General features: G+C 42.5%; 1 protein-coding gene and 1 long non-coding RNA gene across 5 annotated transcripts; one reads left to right on the top strand and one right to left on the bottom strand.

The window, feature by feature from the left end:
• The first annotated feature begins 1,386 nt into the window (after window positions 1-1,386).
• On the top strand, window positions 1,387-1,826 carry LOC145429183 (uncharacterized). The gene is made up of 2 exons (XR_013909403.1): window positions 1,387-1,509; window positions 1,641-1,826. It is a non-coding gene; the product is annotated as an uncharacterized LOC145429183 (long non-coding RNA).
• A 520-nt stretch (window positions 1,827-2,346) lies between these two features.
• Window positions 2,347-5,101, bottom strand: LOC145429177 (uncharacterized). 4 transcript variants are annotated; one of them, XM_080302288.1, is made up of 3 exons: window positions 3,581-5,101; window positions 2,966-3,532; window positions 2,347-2,533 (listed from the first exon to the last, which is right to left on the bottom strand). In XM_080302288.1, exons 1-2 carry the CDS (start codon window positions 4,470-4,472, stop codon window positions 3,009-3,011), a joined length of 1,416 nt encoding a protein of 471 aa, XP_080158414.1. In that variant the 5' UTR covers window positions 4,473-5,101; the 3' UTR covers window positions 2,347-2,533; window positions 2,966-3,008. The 4 variants fall into 4 exon arrangements, with proteins under 4 accessions (XP_080158414.1, XP_080158413.1, XP_080158416.1 ...); XM_080302287.1 differs by lacking the exon at window positions 2,347-2,533 and having other exon boundaries at window positions 2,729-3,532; window positions 3,581-5,095; XM_080302290.1 differs by lacking the exon at window positions 2,347-2,533 and having other exon boundaries at window positions 2,729-3,484; window positions 3,629-5,095.
• Between the last annotated feature and the right edge of the window lie 8,119 nt (window positions 5,102-13,220).

Genomic DNA, 13,220 nt, shown 5'->3' with positions numbered 1-13,220 from the left:
CCTCTGAGGGCATCAGCCACCGGCAGGGAGTGTGGTGAGGGGAGAAAGGCCTCCAGAAGGGCCTGGGAGTTCCCAGAGAGGTGGAGTCTAAGACCCGACCTGACATATAGACACAGACAAACAGGTACTAGTGACGTTCGATTCATGAACGAATCGTTCAATACTCGAGAATCACTTTACTGACTCGTGAATCATGATTCACAAGCCCAACTGACTCACTGACTCATCCCTGTTGCTGTTAGCAAACTAATTCCATTAGTAGAAATATATCTAGCTTATAATTAAAATTGTGGGGGGGAAAACAACAGCCAGTTTCGTAACAAAAGCATTTCTGCTCTGAACTCACATCAAGAAAATAGCTCCTCGGTTCACAGTAGCATCGTGCTGCTAACATGCTAACAGCACATTTGAGCTACTGTGCTGAATCAAAGAGCGAACGAATCACTCAGGACTCACTCACCCCCTCCCTCCTGGCTCACAGCTTCTTCTTCTTCTTGGTTGGCAACCAATGTTAAGGCGCATTACCGCCCCCTGGCTCACAACGCAGTGGACATTTAGATGAGAAAATATATATTTGACACACTTAAGGAAAATACTAATAAAATACAAATAAACAAAATAAATGTTTATTAAGCAATTTTGATAAGAAATTGCTTAATTTTAGAAATGTTTTTGCTCTTTGTTCTCTATAAAATAGTTGTTGTTGTTGTTGTTTTTAATCATTCATCTTAGCAGTGGGATTTACATGAAAAGTCAAACAAATTAAGTTTGAGTGAAAATGTAAAATTTTTGCACTCTCTGGTCAACTGACTCAGTGAATCAAATGACTCAAAACACCCAATTCACTTTGGTGAGTGACTCATTAACACTCGATTCAGTAAAAAGAATCAAATTTACCATCACTAACAGGCACACACATGTAGTGACGTGACGTTCTGTATCTAGGCTTCGAAGCTTGTGTCGAGTAATGGAGGGGGCGTTTCCGCGATGCGCGTATCGAGGCTTGCTTTATTTATGGGAGGAGCTGAAAATGATGACGTCCGAAGCCTCGCTGCCCGGCTGTACCACGTGACTGGTTCATGAAGTGGTTCGAACTTTGCCGCGAGCTATGACAGCGATATAAACCCCTCAGACTTCATTCAAAATGTGGGTGTTTGATGGAGAGTTGCGGTTAGTGAGAGTTTGGAGACAGTTTGGAGGTTTATGAGAGTGAGGAGAGAAGGTCAGGAGAGAATGGAGCCAGCTAAGTAGAGGAGGATGTCCTCCCCTGTGTGGGAACATTTTGATCTTATTCCGCCCAACAAGGTATGTAAATTTCTACAGAAGATGTATTTTCATGATACTGATGGTGCAATACAATTTATGTTAAGCTGTCTTTACTTGTGTACAAGGTGAAGTGTTTGCTATGTGCCAGGGAGCTGGGATATAACAACAACACCTCATCCATGCTTAGGCACTACAGAGCTTTGCATGAGAATAAGAGGAACACCGATTGTGGAGCAAGACCAGGTGAGCCATCAAATGCAATGATAATATAGGATGCAGTAATGTTACTAAATGATATAACAATATTATACAACTGTAATAAGTTACGTGTGTGATATTTATATTTGTGCTTTGTCTTTATTGTCTTTCCTCAGAGAACAATCTCAAATAGATGAAGACCTGGTTAGCATGGTGATTGAGGACTCCCAGCCATTTAGCATTGTGGAGGACAAAGGATTCAAAAGATTTGTTAAATCATTAAATCCCAGCTATGTTCTCCCCACTAAAAAGGTCATAAAAGCAGTGAAAATTTAGTTTTTACAGAATAAAATGTGAACAGGCAGGACTGAGGCTCAAAGCCTCAGTGTGTAGCTGTCCATACCTCAACGTTACAAAAGCACAACTACTGTCCACACCCCAACCACACCTCACCTCACAGTAAATGATCGTTTCCATTTTAAGCATTTCCAAACGATCATTTCCCATACTGCCACTATAAATATACACAGTATACTGCATCACTACAATATACATGTTTTACACACTCCTTTTGTTGTTGACATTTACAGGCTGTGTGCAAAAGGCCACACTCTTCAAATTCATGCCAACTAATATTTTTACGTCCAGTAGGTGTCCTGCTAGAGCAAATGAAGCTTCAAGAAGCTTTGTGCTGGGGTGAACCAATTGGATGAAAAGCTTCAGTGCTTCATGAAGCTTCATCTGCCCTTCACTACAAACATGCATTCTGTCATGTTTCGGCTGTGTGGCAGAGCAAAGCAAAGCAAAGCTGCCCCATCTGAAGATGGCGCCCGGCCCGACCCCTGACCTGCATCTGTTGTTTTTGTCTGGATGACAAGGAGGGGAAGTTACCCATCAGCAGCTGCAGGAGGTATGGAGGGTCAGAGGTGACATCGGGCTCTACACCCGGGCTTTGCTCAGCTTGCTGCTCTGTGTGTTGTAATGTTTCAGTGTTCATGTGATTCTGTTTCAATAACTCTGCTGTTTCCAGAGGATCCTTTTGAGTGATTTGATTGTAATTGGCTGGATCTCCACACCGCTGGCTGGAGGAGGTTATCATATTGGCTTTAAAATCTGGGAGCCGACAGTTTGTATGACAGAGTTTCTGTGGAGTGACCCGTGAATAGAAAACCTGCAGCATCTTTACCTCAAACTTCATATTTAATCATAGAAACAGAAAATACAACATCGAGCTTTGAAAGAAGGACAGACCAGATCCAAGCTGTGACATGTTTTGATGCAGTTTATTAAGCTTTAATCAGAGACAGTATCAGAGGCTATAATGGATTACACTCTACACACACTGTTTGTGTTTCAGTTCACACAATCAGAGGCGCCGACAGTATCGTGGACCAGAATGACCAGAGTGCACGATGCAGCTGTGATTTCAGGAGCACATGTTAATCTTGCTGTGACGAACACACACATTTAAAAGTTAGACATGGATGCAGGAAAACGATGCAAAGCACGGGTTACATTTTCTGTTTTTCTTTTTCCCTCTCTGGTTAATTCTGATGATTTTCTCTCATCACTCCTCTCTGGATGTTACCCTTCTGCTTCTTCTTGCTCTGATTCTGTCTTTTCCCTCTTTGCTGACCTTTCCTAACATTCTTGCTCTGATTCTGTCTTTTCCCTCTTTGCTGACCTTTCCTAACATTCTTGCTCTGATTCTGTCTTTTCCCTCTTTGCTGACCTTTCCTAACATTCTTGCTCTGATTCTGTCTTTTCCCTCTTTGCTGACCTTTCCTAACATTCTTGCTCTGATTCTGTCTTTTCCCTCTTTGCTGACCTTTCCTAACATTCTTGCTCTGATTCTGTCTTTTCCCTCTTTGCTGACCTTTCCTAACATTCTTGCTCTGATTCTGTCTTTTCCCTCTTTGCTGACCTTTCCTAACATTCTTGCTCTGATTCTGTCTTTTCCCTCTTTGCTGACCTTTCCTAACATTCTTGCTCTGATTCTGTCTTTTCCCTCTTTGCTGACCTTTCCCAACATTCTTGCTCTGATTCTGTTTTTTCCCTCTTTGCTGACCTTTCCTAACATTCTTGCTCTGATTCTGTCTTTTCCCTCTTTCCGGACTTTTCCCAACATTCTTGCACTGATTCTGTATTTCCCCTCTTTCCGGACTTTTCCCAACATTCTTGCTCTGATTCTGTATTTCCCCTCTTTCCGGACTTTTCCCAACATTCTTGCTCTGATTCTGTATTTCCCCTCTTTCCTGACTTTTCCCAACATCAGATAGTTTTCTGTCAGGTTGCTTACGATCTGAAACACATTGATCTGTAACACCATCTGTATCACCATCTGTAACGTCATCGCAGCTAAAGCACTTCATTTCTTGCTGCCGGTAGCATCGAAATATATGCTGAAGACCATTTAACGTTTTATCTTCCTCCTTTGTCCCTTCTTCTGCGATTGCATTCCCAAGCCTCTTAAGTGATTCACGCAGGTTATTCTCAGGTATGTTCCCACCATCACGAGGTCTAAATACATCTGAAAACACAACAACATAATTCTTCCACTTCTTTATCTCTTTTATGTTAGTGAGAATGCTCAGAGGATTTTGTTGGTTGGTACATCTCTGATCACATGGGGAGGCACGGATGTAGAAAACCATCAGATCATTTTCTGATTTGACCAAAGTGTTGACATGCTGCAGGGTTCGATACTCTGCATGATCAGCTCTGCCATTCCGCATGTTAATGTTACGACACAACTTAACATCATTCCATGTCATGTCCTGCTTACGACATTTCCGCAAAACATCGGTCCACTGTACACGAGCATTAGGACACTGAGTTAGAACATTGGGCCATCTCAGCACTGTGGCTGCCACCACTCTGTCACCTTGGTATACGTCACAGTCTAGAATCGTCTTCCTCACAACTTCACCATCATCATCAGTGACTCCATTCATATCAAACGTGTTTGTTTGTTCATTGTACGGGACTCTCACGGCCACACTGAACATGGGGGGAATTCTGTCAAAGCAAACAGAGAATATTCACCTGTAAAACATTTTCTTTATAACGTGAAGACAAAAGTATCCAGAGTATTAAACCAGCCAAAGTGAGTTTAGTCTCCTTTTGCTCAGGAAATCAGTCTTTTTCTGACTTTTGGAAAATTGATTAAAATCTTTTGGTTGTTTTGAAAGTGTAACAGCAACACATCTTCATGCAGCTCAAGCATCAGGTAAGGAAATCCACAAAAAGTTGATTCTGTTCATCTGGATGTTTATAAGGTTGGAAACCTGCAGTCAGCTGACACTGAAGAAGTCAGCTGGATGATGATGAAACGTTTCTACCAGATGAACAGAATCGACGTTCGGGATAAAGTGTTCTACCACCTGCACCTCACCATTACACACAAACTGCTTTTGGCTGTGTTTGTGTGTTTATGCTCCTGCTTCAATAATCAACACTTGTTTTATTGATCTATAAAGTCTGCATGTTACATTGGCAGGTTGTGGTTAACGACAGTTTCATGTTCGTCTCACCAACACCCAGCGTGTCAGAGCTAAAGAACATAACAGAGACTATTATTGTCAATGACAGTGAGTTTGTAAAGATGCATTTGTTCTGTCAGTCTCTGCTTCTACATGCAGCTCTGATGATCTCAGCTTGCTTCTGTTACTATAAAGCACACTGTAAGTACTGTGCTGCAGATTAAAGTGACCTTTGTTACTGACCTGTGGTTGTTTGCACCATAGCTAGGTGTGTACCTGCCAAAAGATACAAACACAGTTTTGATGTTGATTTCACTTGGAAAGATTTACATGAAACCACAACAGTGTTGGTTTGTTTCACTGAGAGTTTGGACAGAGTTAAACAGAGGCTGATCTGTGTTACAGTCCAGTGTGATACAGCTTTTAATAGCATATTAGCCACATGTTACTCTGTATTCTTTTTCACACCTTGCTAGTTTGTTTGTTAAAAACAGCTGCTGTAAACATCATCATCATCATCATGTTCAGTTTTTCTTCTGTATTTCACAGAACGTTCACTCACCTGTTCAGAATGTCATCTACAATTGGTGCGAGCTGGTTTTGGTCAATAACAGTCTCACCGTTTGTAACGGTCATCAAAACAAGGACGGCTACAGAAACCCAGTAAGGACCAGCCATCTGAGTGGGTTTAACAAGGATGGAAAAATTAGATGAGTGAATATATAACAGTGTCCAAATATCTGCAGACTATTCTCCAAAACTCACCGTATTTCACCAGCTTATCAGCTCCTCTCTTTCAGGAGGTGTTTGTCTAAAAATTCAAGTGTCTGTAACAAAAAACAAAAAATATTTCACAGTCTGCAGGATGTCAGGACTAAATGAGAGTTTTAGGCTCAGTTTCACAGACATGAGTTTGGTCTTAGTCTGAACATTTTTTCAGTGCAGATTTTCACTGAACTTTTGTTTTACTCTAGAATGACTCTGAAAAAAAAAACTGTCTGTCTGTTTTCTATGTTTACTGTTGTTAAATTTACTCATCACTTTGAGATGATGGGAAAAAAAAATTCTCTCCGTGGTTTATTCTGAATTCTAATCAATATTGTGCCAGTTTAAACCTTTGTTACCTGCAGTGGTGGAGAAAGGTCTGAGGGATGCTGGAGGCTCTGTTCAGGACGAGATGCTGCTGCAGTGGATGCAGCTACAAGGAGAAGACATTTTTATAGAGGGCAGGCTGGTGATGGCCAAACCCTCTGAATGGCTTCATGCCCTTATTTGAACATGTCTTTAAGCCATGGGTGTAAGAGGAGGAAGACACACAAACAGAGACTTGTGTTTCAGGATACAGTGGGGCAAAAAGTATTTAGTCAGCCACCGATTGTGCAAGTTCCCCCTCCTAAAATGATGACAGAGGTCAGTAATTTGCACCAGAGGTACACTTCAACTGTGAGAGACAGAATGTGAAAAAGAAATCCATGAATCCACATGGTAGGATTTGTAAAGAATTTATTCGTAAATCAGGGTGGAAAATAAGTATTTGGTCAATAACAAAAATACAACTCAATACTTTGTAACATAACCTTTGTTGGCAATAACAGAGGTCAAACGTTTACTATAGGTCTTTACCAGGTTTGCACACACAGTAGCTGGTATTTTGGCCCATTCCTCCATGCAGATCTTCTCGAGAGCAGTGATTTTGGGGGTGTCGCCGAGCAACACGGACTTTCAACTCCCGCCACAGATTTTCTATGGGGTTGAGGTCTGGAGACTGGCTAGGCCACTCCAGGACTTTCAAATGCTTCTTACGGAGCCACTCCTTTGTTGCCCGGGCGGTGTGTTTTGGATCATTGTCATGTTGGAAGACCCAGCCTCGTTTCATCTTCAAAGTTCTCACTGATGGGAGGAGGTTTTGGCTCAAAATCTCACGATACATGGCCCCATTCATTCTGTCCTTAACACGGATCAGTCGTCCTGTCCCCTTGGCAGAAAAACAGCCCCATAGCATGATGTTTCCACCCCCATGCTTCACAGTAGGTATGGTGTTCTTGGGATGCAACTCAGTATTCTTCTTCCTCCAAACACGACGAGTTGAGTTTATACCAAAAAGTTCTACTTTGGTTTCATCTGACCACATGACATTCTCCCAATCCTCTGCTGTATCATCCATGTGCTCTCTGGCAAACTTCAGACGGGCCTGGACATGCACTGGCTTCAGCAGCGGAACACGTCTGGCACTGCGGGATTTGATTCCCTGCCGTTGTAGTGTGTTACTGATGGTGACCTTTGTTACTTTGGTCCCAGCTCTCTGCAGGTCATTCACCAGGTCCCCCCGTGTGGTTCTGGGATCTTTGCTCACCGTTCTCATGATCATTTTGACCCCACGGGATGAGATCTTGCGTGGAGCCCCAGATCGAGGGAGATTATCAGTGGTCTTGTATGTCTTCCATTTTCTGATGATTGCTCCCACAGTTGATTTTTTTCTGATTCTGGACAAAGTTTATTCCAACATCAAAATGGGCTACAGGGCCAGACCTTTGCCACATCTGGGTCAGTCTGACCACTTGTCACTGTTTCTAATCCCTGCATATGCCCCCCTCAAGAAAACTGCTCTTACCATCACAAAGAATATTACCATATGGCCAGAGGGTGCCTCTCAGCAGCTGCAGGACTGTTTTGACAGGACTAACTGGGATATCTTTGAACATCAGGACTTGGAAATGTTCACAGACGGTGTCCTCTGCTATATAAAACACTGCATAGACACTGTTACAGCAGTCAAACGGATCCGGGCTTATCCCAACCAAAAGCCCTGGATGACCCGGGAGGTCAGGCAGCTGCTGAAGGAGAGGAACATTGCGTTCAGGTCTGGCAACAGGGATTACTACACCACAGCCCGATCCAACCTGAAGAGAGGCATCAGAGAGGCAAAGGGGGACTATAGGAGGAGGATCGAGGACCATTTGAAGAGTAATACCAGCCGGCAGGTGTGGCAAGGCATCCAGCACCTAACCAACTATAAGATCAATCTCGGAGCTGCGGACGGTGACCTGGAGCTGGCAGAGGAGCTGAATATCTTCTTTGCCCGCTTTGAGACCAGGGTACCGGAGGTATTGGAGCCACAGCAGCAACACGCCACCCATAGCAGCACCACCCTCACCCTGGAAGAGCACGAGGTGAGGCGCATGCTGCAGGCTGTTAACCCGAGGAAGGCGGTGGGTCCTGATGGTGTGCCAGGTCGAATATTGAGGGATTGTGCAGGACAGCTGGCTGGGATCTTCACCAGGATTTTCAACAAATCCCTCGCACAGGCGACTGTCCCACTCTGCCTGAAGTCCTCCACCATAGTCCCCTTGCCTAAGAAGCCCCACATCACCGGCCTGAATGACTACAGACCGGTGGCACTCACCCCAGTGGTAATGAAATGCTTTGAGAAGCTGGTCCGCAGACACATCACAGCAGCCCTGCCCCGCAGCCTGGATCCACACCAGTTTGCCTACAGAGCAAACCGATCCACGGAAGACGCTGTAGCCACAGCACTCCATGCTGCATCAACTCACCTGGAAGAGCATGGTAGCTATGTGCGGATGCTCTTCGTGGATTACTGCTCAGCTTTTAACACCATCCTTCCACACAAACTGGTGGCCAAGCTACAAGACCTGGGGCTTCCAGGCAGCACCTGCATGTGGATCAATAGCTTCCTCTCGGGCCGTAGACAGAGAGTCAGAGTTGGCCATCACACATCCTCAGCCCTGAGTCTCAGCACTGGCTCACCCCAGGGCTGTGTGCTCAGTCCACTGCTCTACTCTCTCTACACACACGACTGCACTCCTCGCCACCACAGCAACATCTTTGTGAAATTTGCAGATGACACCACAGTGGTGGGGCTCATTTCCAAGGGAGACGAGTCTACGTACAGAGACGAGGTGGAGCAGCTGACGTCATGGTGTAAGGCCAATAACCTCCTCCTCAACACTTCAAAAACCAAAGAACTCATAATAGACTTCAGAAGGAAAAAGGCAGAGATCCAACCACTATTCATAAATGGGGACTGTGTAGAAAGGGTGGCAAGCTTCCGCTTCCTGGGAGTCAATATAGAGGAGAACCTTTCCTGGAGTGTGAACACCTCCGAGCTGCTGAAAAAGGCCCAACAGAGACTGTACTTCCTGAGAATTCTCAGGAGGAATAACATCACACAGAGACTGCTGGTGTCCTTCTACAGAGCCACCATTGAGAGTGTTCTAACTTACTGCATATGCATCTGGTACACTAGCTGCACAGGGGCTCAGAGGAAAGCACTCCAAGGGATCATTAACACCGCCCAAAAGATCACTGGCTGCCCTCTCCCCACACTGGAAGTTCTACACAACGCCCACTGTTTTAAAAAGGCCCAAAACATCATAAAAGACACCTCACATCCTGGCCACTCCCTGTTCGAACTGTTGCCCTCAGGCAGACGGTACAGGGCAATCAGAGCAAGGACTAATAGACTCAAACACAGCTGTTATCCAACTGCAATAACACATCTGAATACTACAAAAAAATGTCCATCACGCCACTCTTGTGTTAATCTATGCACGGTCTGAAGCATGTGTGTGGGAATGTATGTGAATGTTTTACTGTTACATCTTATTAGTATTTTAAGTATTCTATCTATTTTATTTATTGAATTTTATTGTTTTATTTATATTTTGATATTGCTAGGGATGATGCAATGATCGGGGACCATTCTTAATTTCGTTGTTCTCATGACAATGACAATAAAGTTTCTGATTCTGATTCTGATTCTGATTTTTCACACCAAGCTGCTTGCCTATTGTAGATTCACTCTTCCCAGTCTGGTGCAGGTCTACAATACTTTTCCTGGTGTCCTTCGAAAGCTCTTTGGTCTTGGCCATGGCGGAGTTTGGAGTCTGACTGTTTGAGGCTGTGGACAGGTGTCTTTTATACAGATGATGAGTTCAAACAGGTGCCATTCATACAGGTAACGAGTGGGGGACAGAAAAGCTTCTTACAGAAGACGTTACAGGTCTGTGAGAGCCAGAGATTTTCCTTGTTTGAGGTGACCAAATACTTATTTTCCACCCTAATTTACGAATAAATTCTTTACAAATCCTACCATGTGGATTCATGGATTTTTTTTCACATTCTGTCTCTCACAGTTGAAGTTAGATAAGATAGAACTTTATTAATCCCTCGGGTGGGTTCCTCTGGGAAATTCGATTTCCAAAAAAGCACAGCACCGACAGAAGTTACAGAGTTACAGAATATTATATATATATATATATATATATATATATATATATACACACACACACACACACACACACACACACACACACACACACACACACACACACACACACACATATATATATATAAATACAGAGACAATATAAATAAAATATACGAAGGGGATAAATAGAATAAATAGGAATAAAAAAGTGTACCTCTGGTGCAAATTACTGACCTCTGTCATCATTTTAAGTGGGGGAACTTGCACAATCGGTGGCTGACTAAATACTTTTTGCCCCACTGTAACTTTTAGCAGTGGGAGCTGCTGACAGCCTCATGTCACTCAAAGCAGCACAGCTTTAAAGCTTAACACACTTTAACACTCTCACCCCAACAGTCACCCTGCTCTCGGTTATTTGTCTCAAATGAAAGCAGAGGTTTCTGAAAACAAGCAGGAAGCAGATGAGCAAAGGCGTTGTGATCATAAATCTGTTGCGACAGCCTCAGTTGTGCGAGCTGTAACCTTCTTAGTCATTACCAGATAAAGATGAAGACTTCTGCTTGGTGGATGACTAGTTCTTCTGGTCATCATGCATCTTGAAATAAAGAAAAACAACAAATTGTGACTGGGGCACAAGCTTATGTATTACTTTTTCATAAAACTGTCATGATGCTGTTACAGACTCAATCTTATAAACCAGGCCATCCTAAAGACCAAAACAGGGTCAGAATAATCATCGTTATGGAGTGAAAAACGTTTGAGTCTTGATGATGACAAAAGCATCCAATAAAGAGTCATTTGTGTGCAGCTGGTGACACAGTAAAAATCCTGATTGCCTACACATAACCCAAAAGTTGATTCTGTTCATCTGGATGTTTCAGTGGGAGAAACGTTTCATCACTCACCCACTCCTTCAGTCTCAGCTGACTGCAGGTTTCCAACCTTATAAACAGCACATTTGACTGGAACCAGCCCAGTGATGGAACAATGGCTGGGAGGTCAGGTTATGATCATTAATATGCAAATTGTCATGACCACTGATCAATGGCCATCAGTACCAGTCACACAGAGAGTTGGGGAATGGCTGCAATCATAGCACTGTAAGATGGTGACAGATGTATCCTTAATGATAATGATAATAATAGTATTTTAAGTAATAATATTTTTTTCCTCTTTGTAAGGTGACCTTGGGTTTTAGAAAGGCACCCTATTATGATGATGATTATTATCAAATGATAGAATAATTAGAACAGGCCTCACTCACCCATGAAACTGCTTGTCAGATACTTTTGAACCTCTCAAATAGAGGGGACTGTCCTAAACAGGTAATGTAGTATTTTTGAATAAAGCTGAAAGTCCACACCTCACATCTTTACTGTGTGGTGAAAACATGGTGTAATTCTACACCACATAAACTACACGGGTAGTGAGTCTGAGAGCTTTAATGATATGAAAATCCAACAACATGTAACATTTACCCCAAACCAGTACCACCCAGTAAAAATCCACTCAGGTCTGTCCTTTGTTGAACTTGGTCTATTGGAAATGTCCCTGCAGTGTGTAAACTCAGTTGTTCTAAATCTTGCTCACATTTTCAACAAACTAGTAAAACTTAAATTATTAAACTCATCATTGTGACGCGAGTAATGACCGTAGACATTTGACCATAAAGCAGAAACAACAGTTCAACTCAAAAGAAGAAGTTTGAAGTGTTACCTTGAAAAACTTAAGAAGTGCACTAAAGAAACTCACCAACACTAACACAACACATAGTTTATCATCTTCCTGTTTCCAGGTGACAATGAGCGACAGCACACGAGTAACACTAACGAGTAAGTGTGTAACACTCAGTGTTGGTCAAGTTACTTAAAAATAGTAAATAGTTACTAATTACTGATTACTTCTCCAAGAAAGCAATCCAATTACTTTACTGATTACTTATTTTCAAAAGTAACTAGTTGCTTCATTACTTTGTATTTTTTTTTAAAATATGATACACAACCTGAATATGTAATGAAGCAACAGACCTTTCAGCCCCATTCTATTTTTTCTGCTTAATCATCAAATGAAATGTAATCAAATGAAAAAATCTCTTTTTAAAATTGTTTTATCAGCTTTAATCTTTTAACTTACTGCACATTGCATTAGGCAACAATTATATTATATGCAACAGTCTTTGACTTGAAGAAATGTGTTTAACATTTAAACCTATTTCCTGCATAATCCAGCATATAAAATAAAATCATGTTTTGTGTTTACACTCTTTCAAATAGATGCAAATACAACACAGCAGAAAAGAATTAAAATCATAGATCTGTCTAATCTATTGTCACCTGTTTAGCAGGAGTGGGGCGGGTGGAGGTTTGCCCACAGCGGTCATGTCAGTGGGAGGATCCGGGGTTTCTCTGTCACATTCCCGTGGCAGCGTGCTCGCTGCTTGGTCAGAAGTTTAGGATTTTTTTTCGCTGTAAAAAGAAGTTTCAGACACTTTTTACAGAATCAAACTCAAAGTAATGTGAGTACTTCCACACTTTAAACGATGCATGGTCGTACTCTCTCCATCACTCCATGTTATCCATTGTTGATCTGCACACGTCTGTTGCTGCCATGGACGTCGCACACTCGTACGTCATTGTCATGAGACGCTCTCACAAACAACATCACAGTTTAGTAACGCAATAAAAAAGTAACAGTAATCTAATTACTTTTTTGCAATAGTAATCCCTTACTTCACTTGTTACTTGAAAAAAGTAATACGTTACTGCCCATCTCTGGTAACACTACATGTACACACATGTGCAAACAAATGCAGCTTCACAGTAAATGTTTAGAAAAGCTGTTTATGAGAGATGACATCAGCTGACCCGGCGTCTAAAGACTCACTCAGTGATGTCAGAGATAAAGCTGTGCTGAGTTTGCTGCTGTTAGCCTGTTACAGTTTGAATCTGGATGATGAGACTGAGCAAGCTTTGCACATCCAGAATGGAGCAGTCGACACCAGATTTTTGATTTTCCAAAACGTCCCAAAAACGTTCTCTGACAGA

This window comes from Astatotilapia calliptera, chromosome 6 (assembly GCF_964374335.1).
Source record: "Astatotilapia calliptera chromosome 6, fAstCal68.1, whole genome shotgun sequence".
Lineage (NCBI taxonomy): Eukaryota > Metazoa > Chordata > Actinopteri > Cichliformes > Cichlidae > Astatotilapia > Astatotilapia calliptera.
This window is presented reverse-complemented; position numbering and strand designations above follow the sequence as displayed.